The 16,481-nt window shown below is 37.6% G+C and overlaps 1 protein-coding gene across 4 annotated transcripts in view; it reads left to right on the top strand.

Moving 5' to 3' along the window:
* The window catches only part of COP1 (COP1 E3 ubiquitin ligase), a 231,608-nt gene extending 216,180 nt beyond the window's left edge, over window positions 1-15,428 (top strand). For 3 of the 4 annotated variants that reach the window (XM_027975896.2, XM_027975897.2, XM_015099327.3), the window contains 2 exons: window positions 12,947-12,991; window positions 15,094-15,428. In XM_027975896.2, coding sequence (XP_027831697.1) covers window positions 12,947-12,991; window positions 15,094-15,111 — 63 coding nt within the window. In that variant the 3' untranslated portion in view covers window positions 15,112-15,428. Of the gene's footprint in view, window positions 1-12,946 lie in introns of all 4 variants that reach the window. The other variant, XM_060396629.1, reaches the window with a different exon arrangement.
* The last annotated feature ends 1,053 nt before the right edge of the window (window positions 15,429-16,481 follow it).

The raw sequence follows: 16,481 nt of genomic DNA, 5'->3' as shown, positions 1-16,481 counted from the left end.
TGATCCAGCGGATGTTGGCTTTGATCTCTGGTTCCTCTGTCTTTTCTGAAACCAGCTTGAACATCTGGAAGTTCATGGTTCACATATTGCTGAAGCCTGGCTTGGAGTGTTTTGAGCATTACTTTACTAGTGTGTGAGATGAGTGCAACTGTGCGGGAGTTTGAGCATTCTTTGGCATTGCCTTTCTTTGGGATTGGAATGAAAACTGACCTTTTCCAGTCCTGTGGCCACTGCTGAGTTTTCCAAATTTGCTGGCATATTGAGTGCAGCACTTTCACAGCATCATCTTTCAGGATTTGAAATAGCTCAACCAGGATTCCATCACCTCCACCAGTTTTGTTCATAGTGATGCTTTCTAAGGCCTACTTGACTTCACATTCCAGGATGTCTGGCTCTAGATGAGTGATCACACCATCGTGATTATCCGGGTCGTGAAGATCTTTTTTGTACAGTTATTCTGTGTATTTTTGCCACCTCTTCTTAATATCTTCTGCTACTGTTAGGTCCATACCATTTCTGTCCTTTATCAAGCTCATCTTTGCATGAAATGTTCCCTTGGTATCTCTAATTTTCTTGAAGAGATCTCTAGTCTTTCCCATTCTGTTGTTTTCCTTTATTTCTTTGCATTTCTTTGCTGAGGAAGGCTTTCTTATCTCTTCTTGCTATTCTTTGGGACTCTGCATTCAGATGCTTATATCTTTCCTTTTCTCCTTTGCTTTTTGCCTCTCTCCTTTTCACAGCTTGTTTGTAAGGCCTCCTCAGACAGCCATTTTGCTTTTTGCATTTCTTTCCATAGTTACATTAGCTTCATAATACAAGTTAAGGAGTGTTCCTTTCCTGTGGGAAAAAATGTGTAAAATTGGAATTGCTCCTTTCTTGAATATTTGAATGAACTTGTAGGTGAACTCATGCACCTGAGGTAGAAAAAATTTTAGACAGTTGATTCAGTTTTCTTTTTTTTTTTTTAATGTAGTGCCTGTTTTACATTACAGGATGATTCATGTTTTCTATTTCTTCTTGGTCAAGTTTTAATAGGAACTTTTTTTACTTGGTTTAAATATTTGATTTATTAATATAAATCTTCTATTTTTTCTGCAAAATTATTATTCTGAGAGAAGGAGAAATCCGTTTAACATGCTTAACATTTGGAGACTAAATAAGGAAAGGGATATATTCTGATTTTGTTTAATAGGGACCTATGTCTTCAGGTTAAAAAGAAATTGTTCATCATCCTGTGTGCCAAGACTTGCACATAAATCCATCCTTATTTTATGGGAGTCTCTCTCCATGAACATGGTATCTCTGACAGTTTATTTAGGTGTTCCTTAATATCTCTCTGTGTTAGTTTCTAATTTTCAACATGTAGATCTTACATATATTTTGGTCATCTCTAAGCAGTTATTATCGGAGAAGGCAATGGCACCCCACTCCAGTACTCTTGCCTGGAGAATCCCATGGACAGAGGAGCCTGGTGGGCTGCAGTCCATGGGGTCGCTAAGAGTCAGACACGACTGAACGACTTCACTTTCACTTTTCACTTTCATGCATTGGAGAAGGAAATGGCAGCCCACTCTAGTGTTCTTGCCTGGAGAATCCCAGGGACAGCGGAGCCCGGTGGGTTGCCATCCATGGGGTCGCACAGAGTCGGACACGACTGAAGTGACTTAGCAGCAGCAGCAGCAAGCAGTTATTATAAGTGATATTTTTAGAAAAATCCCTTTGCTAAGTATTCATTGCTGGTTTATAGAAATAAATTTTAATATAATGACCTTGGATCTGTTAGCCCTACTAGGTCAAAATGCTAGCTGTTCTAGCAGCTGTTTTAAAGATTTTTAAAGACTTTCTACATAGGCAGCCCTGTCATTTACAAGTAAAGACAGCTTTACTTCTTTATTTCTGATATGTATACTTTTTCTTTCTTTTCTTTGACTATTGCCTATTGGGTAGGACCTTTGATACAGGGTTAGATACAAGTGGTGATAGCAAGCATCCTGCCTCTGCTCTCAGGCTGAGAATTAGTTCAACATTTCACCATTAAGTATGACATTAGCTGGAAGATTTTCATAGGTATTCCTTATCACCTTGAGGAATTCTCTTCTATTCTTAGTTTTCTGAGAGCTTTTATTATGAATATGTATTGAATTCTGTTGAATGCATTTTCCATGTCTGTTGTAATTATATGATTTTTCTTTTCTGTTAAAAATGTTAATTACATTCATTGTCTTAAAATATTAAGCCTACTAGAATATCTGGATTAAAACCACTTGGGCATGATGTATTATTCTTTTTATACATGGCTGAATTCTCTTTACTGGAATTTTTAAAGAGTTTTTACATCTATTTATAAAGATAATCAGTCTATAATTTTTTAATAATACCTTTTGCTTTGTTTGACTTAAACTGAATTTAGAAGTGTTCCTTCCTCTGTTTTCTTGGTCTTCTATCATATTTTGGAATTGAATTGTCTTTCATATAATTCATTTATTTCATTGTGTGTCAACTTTATTGGCATTAAGTTTTTTCTACTCATCCTGTCTTTTTCTTTAAATATCTGTAGGATGTCCAGTGATACCCCTAACCCTTTCTCTCCTTTTGTAGAGATTTTTCAATTTTATTTCCAGAACTAACTTTTGTTTTTAATAATTTTTGCCCATTTTTATCTTTTTATTTTATTTGGTTTCTGCTTTTTATTACTACCATATTTATACTTCTGTTGTATGTAATTTGCTTTTTTTCCTAGCTTCTTAAGCTGAAAGCTATTACACCATTTATATTAAACTTTCTGCTTTACCAATATAAGCATTAAGAGATATAATTCTGTCTAAGCACTCTTTTAGGTGTATTTGTTGTTGTGTGGTCGCTAAGTCAAGAATACTGGAGCCCAAGTTGCTATTTCCTTCTCCTGGGGATCTTCCTGATCCAGGGATTAGACCTGCGTTTCCTGCACTGTAGGCAGGTTCTTTACCACTGAGTCACCAGGGACGCCCGTAGGTGTATTACACAAATTTTAACATATTGCTTTTTCAGTATATTTCAGTATATTGCTTCTTATTTCCTTGTGATTTCTTTTATGAGCCCTATGTCATATAAGAGTGTTTAAAAATCTCCAGATATTCCAGGTGTATCTTGTTACTGATTTCTACTTTAGGTCTGTTTGGTCAGAGTCCACACTTACATGGTTTCATTCTTCTAAATGAACTGAGATATGTTTAATAGTCTGGGCTCACGGTCTGTCTTGGTATATACTTTTTAGTTAGCTTAAGAATGTGTATTTTTACCATTTAAGATTTTATGTAAATATTAATTTGTTCAATTTGTTTCCTATAGTAGTATTCAAGTCTTTTATATATCTTTTTTTATTTTCCACCTGTTCTTTGAATTATTGACAGATGAGTGTTGAAATCTGCACACTCAAGTGTGGAGCTACCTGTTCTCAATTCTTGAAGCTGTATTTTATTTATATAGTCACATTTAGGATTTTTTTTCAGTGAACCCTTATTTAATTATAGAATGTTTCTCTAATTCCTGGTCATATTCATGTCCTGAAGTCTACTTTCTATGGGTTTTTTGCTTTTTTTTTCCCCCCCCCTCTCCTTTTGGCTGTTCATTGTGACTTGCAGGATCTTAGTTCCCTGACCAGGGGTTGAATGTGGGCCGTGGCAATGAAAGCACTGAATTTAACCGCTGAACCACCAGCAAATTCCCAGAAGTCTACTTTTGATATTAGTAGAACCATCCCAAGTTTCTTATGATTAATGTTTGCATAGTGTATTTTTTTTCTCTTTTTAAAAATATCTGTCTTTCTTTAAAGTGTGTGTCTTGTGGGCAACATAAACTTGCTCTTTTATCAAGTCTTATCATCTCTGCCTTTTAATTGTAGTATTTAAACCAGCTGCATTTACTTGTCAGTCTAGTTAGGTATCGTCTCCCATCTTGCTATTTGTTGTATGTTTGGCCTATCTGTTCTTTGTGCCCATGTTTCTCATTTTTTAATTGATTATTTTTTAATTCATTTTATCTCCTTTAGTAGTTTAGTAGCTGTACTATTTCCTTTCCTTTTCTAGTGGTTTCTCTAAGGTTTACAATATTCATGTTTAACTTATCGCAATCTGTTATCAGATATACCACTTATATCACAGACCATTCCAATGTTCTTCTGTTTTTTACTACCCCTTTTATCCTGTATACTTTTGCTGACATGTTGCTTCTATTTTTAATAGCATAATATATTGTTATTATTTATGCTTTAATTGGTGATTATCTGTTAAGAAAATTAAAAAACAAGAAAGCAAACATCTTTTCTGTTTACCACATATCAATCATTTCTAGCACTCTCCATCATTTTGTTTAGCTTTAAGGTTTCATGTTTTATAAGAACTTCCTGAAACAGTTCTTACAGTGCATCTATGCTGCTTTCTTAGCTTTAGTTGTCAAAATATTTTTCTCTTTATATAATATTTCTAGGTTGATAGGTTTTTTCCTCATGCTCTTAAAAAAGCTATGTCTTATTGGCTTAAATTACCTCTGATGACAGTTGGTGACCTTGTACTTCTATATGTAATTGTTAACATAAAAAAGCTATTTCTCCAACAAAAATGAGTTCTTCAGCATCATCAAAGAATTGCAATTCAGAGTCTGCAGCTATGTTAAGTCATGTGCAAGTCTCCAGCAAAATGGAGAGGAGAACTCTTGTAGAGGGGGAAAGGAAGTCGGGAGAGCTACAGCAGACAAAAGAATCCATGACTTTTTCTTAGCTGAGCTGTGCCTGTCTCTCATTGGCTGAGCTCTTACCAGGCAAGAAGAGTGTCTTCCCGTGGCTTTGCTGTCATCATTTTTTTTTTAATTTTTTTTTTATTGAAGGATAATTGCTTTACAGAATTTTGTTGTTTTCTGCCAAACCTCAACATGAATCAGCCATAGGTAGACATATGTCCCCTCCTTTTGAACTTCCCTCCCATCTCCCACGCCATCCCACCCCTCTGGATGATACAGAGCCCCTGTTTGAGTTTCCTGAGCCATACAGCAAATTCCCATTGGCTATCTACTTTACATATGGTAATGTAAGTTTCCATGTTACTCTTCATGCATCTCACCCTTTCCTCCCCTCTCCTGGTGTCCATAAGTCTGTTCTCTATGTCTGTTTCTTCATTGCTCTCCTGTAAATAAATTCTCCAGTACCATTTTTCTAGAGTCTGTATATATTCATTAGAATACAATATTTACCTTTCTCATTCTGACTCACTTCGCTCTGTATAATAGGTTCTAGGTTCATCCACCTCATCAGAACTGACTCAAATGCATTCATTTTTATGGCTGAGTAATATTCTATTGTGTATATGCACCACAACTTCTGTATCCATTCATCTGTCAATGGACATCTAGGCGGCTTCCATGTTCTAGCTGTTGCAAATAGTGCTGCAGTGAACAGTGGGAAATGTGTCTTTTCCATTTTGGTTTCTTCAGGGTGTATGCCTAGGAGTGGGATTGCTGGGTCTTACGGTGGCTTTATTCCTAGTTTTTTAAGGAATTGCCATACTATCTTCCATAGTAGCTGTATCAATTTACATTCCTACCAACAGTGTAAGAGTGTTCCCTTTTCTCCACACCATCTCCAGCATTTATTGTTTGTAAACTTTTTGTTAATGGCCATTCTGACCAGTGTCCATTTTTATGGAAACACAAAAGACCCTGAATAGCCAAAGCAGTCTTGCGGAAGAAGAACGGAGCTGGAGGAATCAACTTTTCTGACTTCAGATTTTACTCCAAAGCTACCGTCATCAAGACATTATGGTACTGGCACAAAAACAGAAATATAGACCAATGGAACAAGATAGAAAGCCCAGAAATAAATCCATGAACGTATGGGTACCTTATTTTTGACAAAGGAGGCAAGAAGGTACAATGGAGCAAAGACAGCCTCTTTAGTAAATGGTGCTGGGAAAACTAGACAGCTACATGTAAAAGAATGAAATTAGAACACTTCCTAACACCATACACAAAGATAAACTCAAAATGGATTTAAGATCTAAATGTAAGACCAGAAACTATAAAACTCTTAGAGGAAAACATAGGCGGAACACTTGATGACATAAATCAAAGCAGGATCCTCTATGACCCACCTCCTAGAGTAACGGAAATAAAAACAAAGTGAACAAGTGGGACCTGACCTGATTAAACGTAAATGCTTTCGCACAGCAAAGGAAACTATAAGCAAGGCAAAAAGACAACCCTAAGAATGGGAGAAAATAATAGCAAATGAAGCAACGGACAGAGGGTTAGTTTCTAATATATACAAGTAGCTCATACAACTCAATGCCAGAAAAACAAACAACCCAATCAAAAAGTGGGAAAAAGACCTAAACAGGCATTTCTCCAAAGAAGACATACAGATGGCTAACAAACACGTGAGAAGATGCTTAACATTACTCATTATTAGAGAAATGCAAATCAAAACTACAATGAGACATCACACCTCACACCCGTCAGAATGCTGTCAGCATTTTAATTTGGGGAAGAGGCTCCGCGAGATCTGCGTGAATCTTGATAGGATGTGGACGCTCCCCCTTCTGATCTCTCTACTCTGTTTCTTTTACACAATGTGTCCTGTTTTTCCTCTCGCAGTTTTCAACATTTTCTCTTTCTTACTCATTTTCAGTAGTTTGTGGTGTATCTTAATATATTAGTGTTGTACCTTTTTCTACTTAAATATTAAGCTTCTAAGATTATGGGTTTTCACATTTGGAAAAATTTTAGTTTTATATCTTCATATACCTTTTCTGTCCCTTCTCCTTTGTTTGAAATTCCAATTAACATTTATTAGATTGCATATTGTCCTATTGTTTACGTAAATACTAATTTTTTTTATTTCTTTCTTTCCAGCTTTTGTGTCAGTTTTGATTTTTTTTTTCCTGTGTTGCCACATTTATTGTTACTTTATTCTTCACTGTCTTATCTATTGTCATACCCATCCAATTAATTTTTCATTTTGGATACTATCCTTTTCAAGTGAAGAAATTCCATTTGATTTTTATATCTTCCATTTCTTTTCTCATTAAAACCATTGTTTCCTTTACATGTTTGAATATAATTATAAATAGCAGCAGCAGCAGCATACTTACTTTAAAGTCTTCATTTTTCACTTCTATTATATTTTCATTTCTACATCTGGTTCTACTCATTGAAATTTTTTTCATGCTTATTTTTGCCTCTAAAATGCTATATATTGTGAATGCTTTATTGTTGAGTGTCTAGATTTTGTTTAATTCTTTTAAGAGTATTAAAGTTTGTTTTGACAGAAAGTTGAGTTTTTGGAGACAGAGTTGATTCTTTTGACGCTTGGTTTTTAAACTTTATTAGGATAACTAAAGTAGCAGTTAGCAAAACTCTTTCTTAACGGACCACATCACAAATATTCTAGCCTTTACAGGCCATATGGTCTCTGTTGCAGTTCCTCAATTCTGCTACTATAGTGCAGAAACAGCTATAGACAGTACTTACCTACAATCCTTGGTATTCACAGGAGACTGCTTCCAAGACCTCCAACAGATACCAAAATCCATAGACACTCAAGTCTTTGTATAAAATGGCGTAGTATTTACATGTAATCTAGCACATCCTCCTTTATACTTTGTCATCTCTGTATTATTTATAATATCTCATACAATGTAAATGCTTTGTAAATAGTTGTAAATCAAATGTTGCCACAAATAGCAAATTCACTTTAGCATTTTGGAAGTATCTAGATTTTTTTTCCCCAAAATATTTCTGATCCACTGTTGGTTAAATCCACAGATGTGGAACCAGAGTCAATTGTAAACTGATGCCTGTGGCTGGGTTCTACTAAAAGTGAAGCTTAAAACGCAGGGAGGTTGGGCTGGGTTTAGTCTGTAGGATCAGTTTGCTAATTCCTGGTCTAGAGGAACATTTGTTTTCAGGCTAGGTTAGGCCTGCTGATAAGGCCTGACCCTCTGAGGACTCTATTAAATGGGGGCATTGAATGTTATCTTCACTCTGGTTTGTCTAAACCCCGACATCTCCTAACCCTGTGTGAATTCTAGCATTTGATAATGTTTTATATTCTCACTGGTTGTACTTTCCCTTTTCATTGTTATTTTTCTGGCTTTGTGTAGTTTCACCCTATGAGCGCACGGTGTGTTATTCTGATGTACAGTCAAGGGCACCCCAATACAGATTCCTGGAACTGTACTTTTAAGTAGCTTTCTCCTCTGTGGTACTGTGCCCTACAAATTCCAGCTGTTCCACAGACACCCCGTGCTTACACCTCTGCCTCCTCACCTTACCTGCTGCGGTCTTCGCAGATTCCTCTCTGTTCTGTTTGGATCCCCCTCCCTTGCTCTGTGGTCCAGAAAAGGCCTCCAGACAGGAAGCTGAGGTGACTGTAGGATGACCTTTTTTGTTTCTCCTCTTGTAATCACAGTCCTGTTCTGCCTGTTGTCCGGTGCTGTCTTTTATATTTTGTTCAGTTTTCTACCTGTTTACGGTAGGAGGGCAAATCCATTCCATTCATTCTGTTACCAGCCAGAAATAGAAGTTTCTTAATCACATATTTATACATCCAGTGAAGCAACTTCACATTTAAAATCAATTATGACTATCTCTAGGACTATATCCTCCAGTTTCAAGCTAAATGAGTAATTGTCAATTCTCAACTTGCTCAGGATTTTAATGTAGTAGCTACGGTAGCTCTTTCATAGGCAAGCTGGCAAAGAAGAAACGACGCTAGTTTTGTTTCAGTGTAAGTTACTGTGGTATCTATCTCCGGCTTTCTCAGTAAGTTGGTATATGCTTATGTATTTGTCTTCTACTTTTGTAAAAGACTTGCTGCTGATTTTTCCATTGTCTTTTTTAATCTCTTTATCTTAAGAAGAAAATAGTAGGAGCATTATTGTCTTAACCTTGAGGAAGTCTTTGTAGGAAAACTGCCAGTTTTTAAGAGGGAGAAAATAATGAGAACTAGTGACTGGCATTTTTATTTTATTTAGCGAGTAAAAATAACACATTGAGCCAGAACTTATTTATTTACATTAGCGCTCTGGCAGGCTACAGCCAAGAATTACTAGTCATTCAAAATGCAAACAAGAATTACTCAAAAGCTATGGTAATAACCTTGTACTTATTACCTCTGTACCTCTATGCTGAAGAGGTTTTACCTGGTTTTATTTTTCTTTTGCATGTAAAAATTCATTTATCTTAAGCTAATATCTGCCTTTCTAAAAGACAGTTTAATCCTAAATCCCTTTTTAATGCATTTGTTTGCTTTGGAGGGAGGGGCATAGTGAGAAGTGAACCTGTTATATTTCTTTTATTTTTTGTCATGTTTAATAATTTTGAGTGTTTCTAAAAGTTCTTAGGACTCAGTTACCTATATATTAGTCCTGAAAGATAGTTCCAACTGGGGAATCACTCTCTGTGTTAGCTTATTTGTAAATGAGATATTTCATCTGTCTCCACAGGAAAAAGTGTTTCAAGTTAACTTTCTTATATTGAACATACAATTTCATACTGTATGGTAATATACCGTGTATTTTCAGAGATTCTTCCAACCTTTGGAGAATTACAAATTTATGTTGTGTAATTAATAATCTCTGTAACTGGCTGAGGTGGATTCCCCTCAGGATGAGTCTTCATCTCCACCAGGTTTTTCTACTTTCTTCTGTATTGGAAGATGACTCAAACCAAAATGGCAGAAAGAGAGGTAGCTTTGGGCCATAAACTTTTCATTATCCTGATGTTGTGTGTTCCCATAGCAGAGGGAGCAATTCTTGGTGACTGCCGCATCTAGCTTTAAGCAGCTTGTTTAAAGTTCTTGCTCGGAAGAAATCGCATTATACCACAGTGCCTCTTTTTGTTGTTATCTGCTGCACATACAGAAATTCCGCCTCTTGAGAAGCTCACAGTGACTTATTGTATTCCCTAAAGATGCCTAAAACTCACTCCAGCCAATTTCTGAACTTAGTTTACTAAAAGAGTAGATAAATAAGAGGGATTTGGGAATACCCTCTATCGCAACCACCCCCCCATATGGATGTATTAACTCTGTGCACATTCAGTCCCAGTGATAGCCCATAATTCCCCAAAGTGGATATTGAAACTAATTCTGATAGTGAATGCTATTTTCCTACGTTACTGTTTTCAAGAATATATGTGCTGTTCAGTTCAGTTCAGTCACTCAGTCATGTCCAACTCTTTGTCACCCCATGTACTGCAGCACTCCAGGCTTCCCTGTGCATCACCAACTCCTGGAGCTTGCTCAAACTCATGTCCATTCATTCGGTGATGCCATTCAACCACCTCATCCTCTGTTGTTCTCTTCTCTTCCTGCTTTCAATCTTTCCCAGCCTCAGGGTCTTTTCCAATGAGTCAGTTCTTCACATCAGGTGACCAAATGATTGGAGCTTCAGCATCAGTCCTTCCAGTGAATATTCAGGACTGATTTCCTTTAGGATTGACTGGTTGGATCTCCTTGCAGTCCAAGGGACTCCCAGGAGTCTTCTCTAACACCACAGTTCAAAAGCATCAATTCTTCAGCACTCAGCTTTCTTTATGGTCCAACTCTCATATGCTGATTTAAGGGAAAAGCTCAGCTAGGAAATAAGCCCAAGCTCCAGTCCTTTGGCCACCTGATGTGAAGAGCCAATTCATTGGAAAAGACCCTGATGCTGAGAAAGATTGAGGGCAGGAGGAGAAGGGGGTGACAGAGGATGAGATGGTTAGATAGCATCACCGACTCAATGGACATGAATTTGAGCAAACTCCAGGAGATGACGAAGGACAGGGAAGCCTGGCGTGCTGCAGTCCATGGGGTCATAAAGAGTCAGACACAACTTATCAACTGAACAACAGGGAAGGAAGAAGTTTTTCATTACTCTCTTAGGGTCCTTGAACTGGGTCTTTAAATTCTGACAGACAAGTTAACAGGAGGAAAGCATATAGATTTATTTAGTATGTTTTACATGACATGAAAGCCTCCATTAGGAAATGAAGACCCAGGGAAGTAGACCTGTGTATTCTCTGCCGTGTTTTGAAGAGTGAGGGGTCATGAAGCAATGTGACAGGTTAGGGAGTATGAGGTAATTGTACTCAGGAGCAGTAAGCCGCAGGAAACTCGGATTGTTCTTAGCGTTCCTTTGTTGTTGGAGATAAGGATGTTCCTTTACTTGGTATAGGGAGGACACTTCCCACATGAGAATTTTGTTTTAGGGGGAAAGGGAAGGAGGTGTGGAAGGGCAGAGTAACCTTCCTGCTTCTGCCATTTTCTTGAAATCCTTTAGTTTGAAATATCCAATATGCCCACGTGCCATATTTGAGGGTTCTGTGTTCCAAACCCTATCATCAGCAATTCCCATGCCCACTTCCAGAAAAAGCGTGTCTTTAGTCCTTCCTTTTTATGTCTTATTTTTTTTATATTTGGCTGTGCTGGGTCTTCAGTGCTGCTCAGGCTTTCTCTAGTTACGGCACGTGGGGACTGTGCTCTAGTTGTCGCGTGTTGGCTTCTCGTTGCTGTGGCTTCTCTTGCTGCGTACCACAGGCTCTAGGGGCACAGGGCTCAGTAGCTGCAGCATGTGGGCTCAGGAGTTGTGGCTCATGGGCTTAGTTGCCCTGAGGTATGTGAAATCTTGCTGGACCGGGCATTGAACCCACGTCCCCTGCGTTGGCAGGCGGATTCCTATCCAAGGGAAGTCCTCTTTATTCCTTCTTGATACCACTGACCATTGATTCTGTCACCACTGACTGCATCCAAGAAATAGCCTGATCCCCCAAATTTGGGATTAGCAGAAGAGATAATTTTTTTCCTCCTACACCAATAGCAGCAAGGTGAACAGTTTTCAAAGGTAACTTTACTTTCAATCCAAGAGAAAGTTAAATGATAGAAATATAGACGTTTGTAGAGCACAGATGCTTTGCATCAAAGAAACTAAGGTTTAACTCAAGATCGGTTGCAATAACTTTCCCAGAATACAAATCAAAAGTGTTCTTTCTTTTCATCACTTTCTGATGACACCTGTAGGATATTCAGGCAGATCCCATCCTTCAGTGAAGTTTGACCACTTTATCTGTTTCTGAGAGCTGTTATTTGGACTTGGACTTCACATCGGTCAAATGGCCTCTATGGCAGTTTTGAATCTGTTTACTTCTTTCTGACTGTCTCCTCTGAAAAACAAAAAGACCTGTATACACTCCAAAGCTCAAAGCCTATTAGACTCTTTACAACAGAAGGCATGTCCCAGCTCTTCCTACTCAGTGAGATTCTCTCTGGTAAACTCAGTCTTGTCTATTTCCTTTTCCATCCTTTCTGCTTTCCAGAGAAATAGTTGGTTTTTTTTTTCTTAAGGCTTAGAATATTTAAACAATGTGTTGCCGCATGCATTCTATTTGAAGTAATCACCAAGGTTTTTAAAATGCATATAGTGAGAGATAAAATAGTTGAAAAGAAAGATAGCCATCTGTCTCCAGATGAATATTCACATTCTGTTTTATTTTGTTTTCCTAATACCAAATAGCTATACATAGAGATGTATACCAATTACTGGTTTCTTAAGGGATAAAATGAATGAAGGGGAAGTTGTCTATGGAAAGAATTGTGTGCTTTGCTTTTCTCAGGTTATTATTTGTGCTTTGCTTCAGTCTTTGTTTCTCTTGGCTTTCCTCCTAATGGCAGTCTGTTTCTCTTTTACTTTTCTTTACATTTGAAAGTTTCCTACGCTGCTTCCAACTGTATTTTTTTTTATTAAATCTAATCCTCAAAATATGGGATTTTGAATTTATAATTCATAGTTAAAAGCATGTTAAAGTTGGTTCTCCAGTTTAGATTGTATTGGTTTCTTTGGGTAAAGTGAAAGAAAGAAGGATGAAGAGGAAATTATTCTCCTGGGCTGCCCTGCAGGAAATCCTTCTCTGTACTCTAAAAGTTCTTGTTCTTTTCTAGGAGTCCAATGTGCTGATTGCTGCTAACAGTCAGGGTACAATTAAGGTAAGCTATTTTATACATCTCCATTTTTAGGCTATAGCAGACTATAACTATAACGTGGAAATATAGAGTTGTACTAAGCCTTAGAGAGCATGCCAAATCATGAGTCTCTATCTGCTTGGAAATGGCTTTGATTGAAGGGGAAAAGAATAGGTAGCTTGCAGCTTTGGAGAAGATGATGGTACTTGTTAGAGGTTATACAAATGCTGAAGGGTCTGAAAGGCGGTCAGAATGACAACCAGATGAAGACTATTCAGCACTCACCATGGGCCATTCACCATTCAGCTTCTGTTACGCCAGTGCAGCTATCCCTCTGGGTGTTCAGGGGACAGGATCCAAGATACAGCAACAGATGCTTAGACACTTAGCAAATTTCAAAATGTCTTTAACTCTTACTGTATTCTTCTCCCTCATGTTTTTCTTCCTTTATCTTGACAAACAGATTTTTCCTCAGTTGCTAGAGGAAGAAAAGGAATTCTACCTTTCTGTTGAAAGTTGACTGGTCATGTGATCATGCTATTGGTATAACCTGAAAACTTTGATTTAGTCTCTTCATTCACAGTCTCATTCCCAAATTCAGATATAGTATTCCAGATACTTTTCTTGGTAGTTAGGGGTTCAAGGAAATAAAAAAATTTATCTAATTACACCAGGGATGCTCAGCACTTAGGCAGAGTACATTGGATAGATAAATCCTGAGCTAAGCAGTGAGCTTTTAAGCAAAACATCGTCTTGGAGAGGGTTTTTACTACATGGGTTTGACTGTGGGTACCAGTTCTTTCCACATATTCTCTGCTGATATAGAAGTATCAGAATGCATTTTTTAAAATAAGATGTATCTATTTCTCTGCCACTTAACATTAATTTTGCCATGGCTTCCTTCCATTCATCCTGAGTGGAGAATGACCCAGTAATCAAGAGAGCAAATCCAAGCCTCACACACTGTCCTACAGAGATGAAAGGAGCAAATGCAAAGCAGAACAGCACTATTAGCTGGTCAGATTAATTTACGTGCTATACTTCTTTTTATATATCTGGTTTCTTTTATTTGGGAAACCTTGTTAGAGAGTCATGGACAAAGCCAGTGCTATGTGATGGAAGCCTCATACAATATGATAGAAGATCTTAGAATCTCCATTTTAAGTGATTCTGTAGTCTCTCAGTTTTTCTTTATTCTCATGGCAAGGCTTGTGTTGAAAAAGCTGTACTTTATTCTTCTACATGTTTGGCTTTTGAGGCAACTGGGCCAAAGCTCAATGCTACATACATACTTATAGAATCTCAGTGATAAATCTAAGATTTCTGTTCAGCAGCCCTGACCTCTTATGTAAAGTAACGTGCTTGCCAAATGTAAAGACAAAAAGCGTTAGGGCAGCACAGGTATAACTCAAGCCTTAGCACAGCAGGCTATAAGTTGCTCCTTTAATGCTTAGCCACCTAGAATTACAGGCTCCATCTGACATGATCCTTTTTGACAGTACTCATAATTGTCCTCACATTCAGTGTCCTTTCGCAGCCATTTCTCCTACTCTTTTTATAATTGATCATTGCTTTTTCTTATTTTTAGTCTTAGCAATATCACAATTTTTTTTGTATGATAAGGTGCTACTCTAATAGCTAACAAAATATCTTGACACCCAGACAGTTGACTAGAAAATAGAAGAAGCAATAGGGAAAGATTGGATTTTAGGTCTTGAATACCTTGATCACCATGAGATGCTTGTTAATGCAAGAAATAGATTAAAATTCTAAACAGTAATAGTTAAGATTTTTCTTATGATTGTGGAAAGATACCAACATAATATTCTAAAAACATCATATTCACGCTGTGCATCAGTCAGTCATTTATCTTTATTTTTTATGTAGTTTATCTCGAAGGCACCCTAGCTAACTATAGAGATAACTAAGTTGAAAGAGTTCATGCAGCTATCAGATTGAAAGTAAGAATGGATTAATGTCTAAACCCTTCAAATTCTTTGGCATTTTAGCAATTGGAAAATGATTACTGGGTTTGGTTCTTTATTTACAATGTAATAAAGACTGATTAAACTTTTTCCATATGGTAAAACTGTTTCATTATACTGATTCTTTTTTCTCCCTATTAGGTGCTAGAGTTGGTATGAAGGGTTTGCTCAAGTTAAACTGTACTAGATCCTGCTGAAATACATCTGCAGCCGACAATACGAGAAGACAGATCCTGCAATGTCTCTCCCCAAAGTCACCATGGGTTTTGGATTTGTTTTGAGTATTTTTTTTCCCTGTTTTTCCTCCTTTTGACCTTCGGGACATTGGGAATACCCAGTGAACTCTCCACCATCAATGTAACTCTACGGACTTTGCTGCTGTTGGTGGTATGCTTATCTAATTTTTGTGATAGGGAAACAAATTCTTTTGAATAAAAATAAATAACAAAAAAATAATAAAAGTTTATTGAGCCACAGCTGAGCTGGGAACCTTTTTGTCAAAATGTGGCAAAAGATAATTTTGTCTTTTCAAGAAGCAGAGCACACCTGAATTTCAATATACTGATGAATAATTTGTGAGATCCATATTTCCCTACCTCTTTGGAATTGTGCATATTAACATAAATGTAAAGCACATGGATTCTTTTCAGTGAATTTAATGTTTACAATCGATGGGAACATTATTAACTTCACCTTATGAAGTTCTGTCTTCATCCTCTGACCAGAGTTATATCATCAACAAGCAGTATATTCCTCAGTCCCTCTGGATCTGGCCAAGGGTCTAACATGTTGACCTGTTGAGGCCACATTCAGACAGAAAGGGACTATCAGTCTGTGACAGCTGTCTCTGTCTTTGCCTTTGAAATGTCACCCATAAGGCCTTAAAGTGAAAGTGAAAGTCACTCAGTCATGTCTGACTTTATGCAACCCCATGGGCTATATAGTCAATGGAATTCTCCAGACCAGAATACTGGAGTGGGTAGCCGTTCCCTTGTCCAGCGGATCTTCTCAACTCAGGGATCGAACCCAGGTCTCCCACATTTCAGGCAGATTCTTTACAAGCTGAGCCACCAGGAAAGCCCCAGAATACTGGAGTGGATAGCCTATTCCTTCTCCAGTGGATCTTCCTGACCCAGGAAGCAAATGAACCAGGATCTCCTGCATTGCAGCCAGATTCTTTACCAGCTGAGCTACCAGGGAAGCCCTAAATAAGCCCTAAATGCAGACAAACCAACTTATTTTATAAAGTCATGGCTATAAAGTAGTCATAGGTATTAGTACCCTTGTGGGGTGATCGACTTGGATCAAAGCTCAGCAAACCTTTTTTCAGTAAAGGGCCAGATAATAAATATTTTAGGCTTTGCAGGTCATGTGGTCTCTGCCACAGCTACACAGCTCTGCCACTGTGGCTGAAAAGCAGCCACAGACCATATATAAATAAGTGGGCATAACTGTGAAATAGGTGGAAGCCCACAGACCATCATTTGCCAGCCTCTCACTTAGAAGAAAAGAAATTGAAGCCCTATTTC

This window comes from Ovis aries, chromosome 12 (genome assembly GCF_016772045.2).
Source record: "Ovis aries strain OAR_USU_Benz2616 breed Rambouillet chromosome 12, ARS-UI_Ramb_v3.0, whole genome shotgun sequence".
NCBI lineage: Eukaryota > Metazoa > Chordata > Mammalia > Artiodactyla > Bovidae > Ovis > Ovis aries.
Note: the sequence above shows the minus strand (reverse complement) of the source record. Positions and strands in the feature narration are given on the sequence as shown.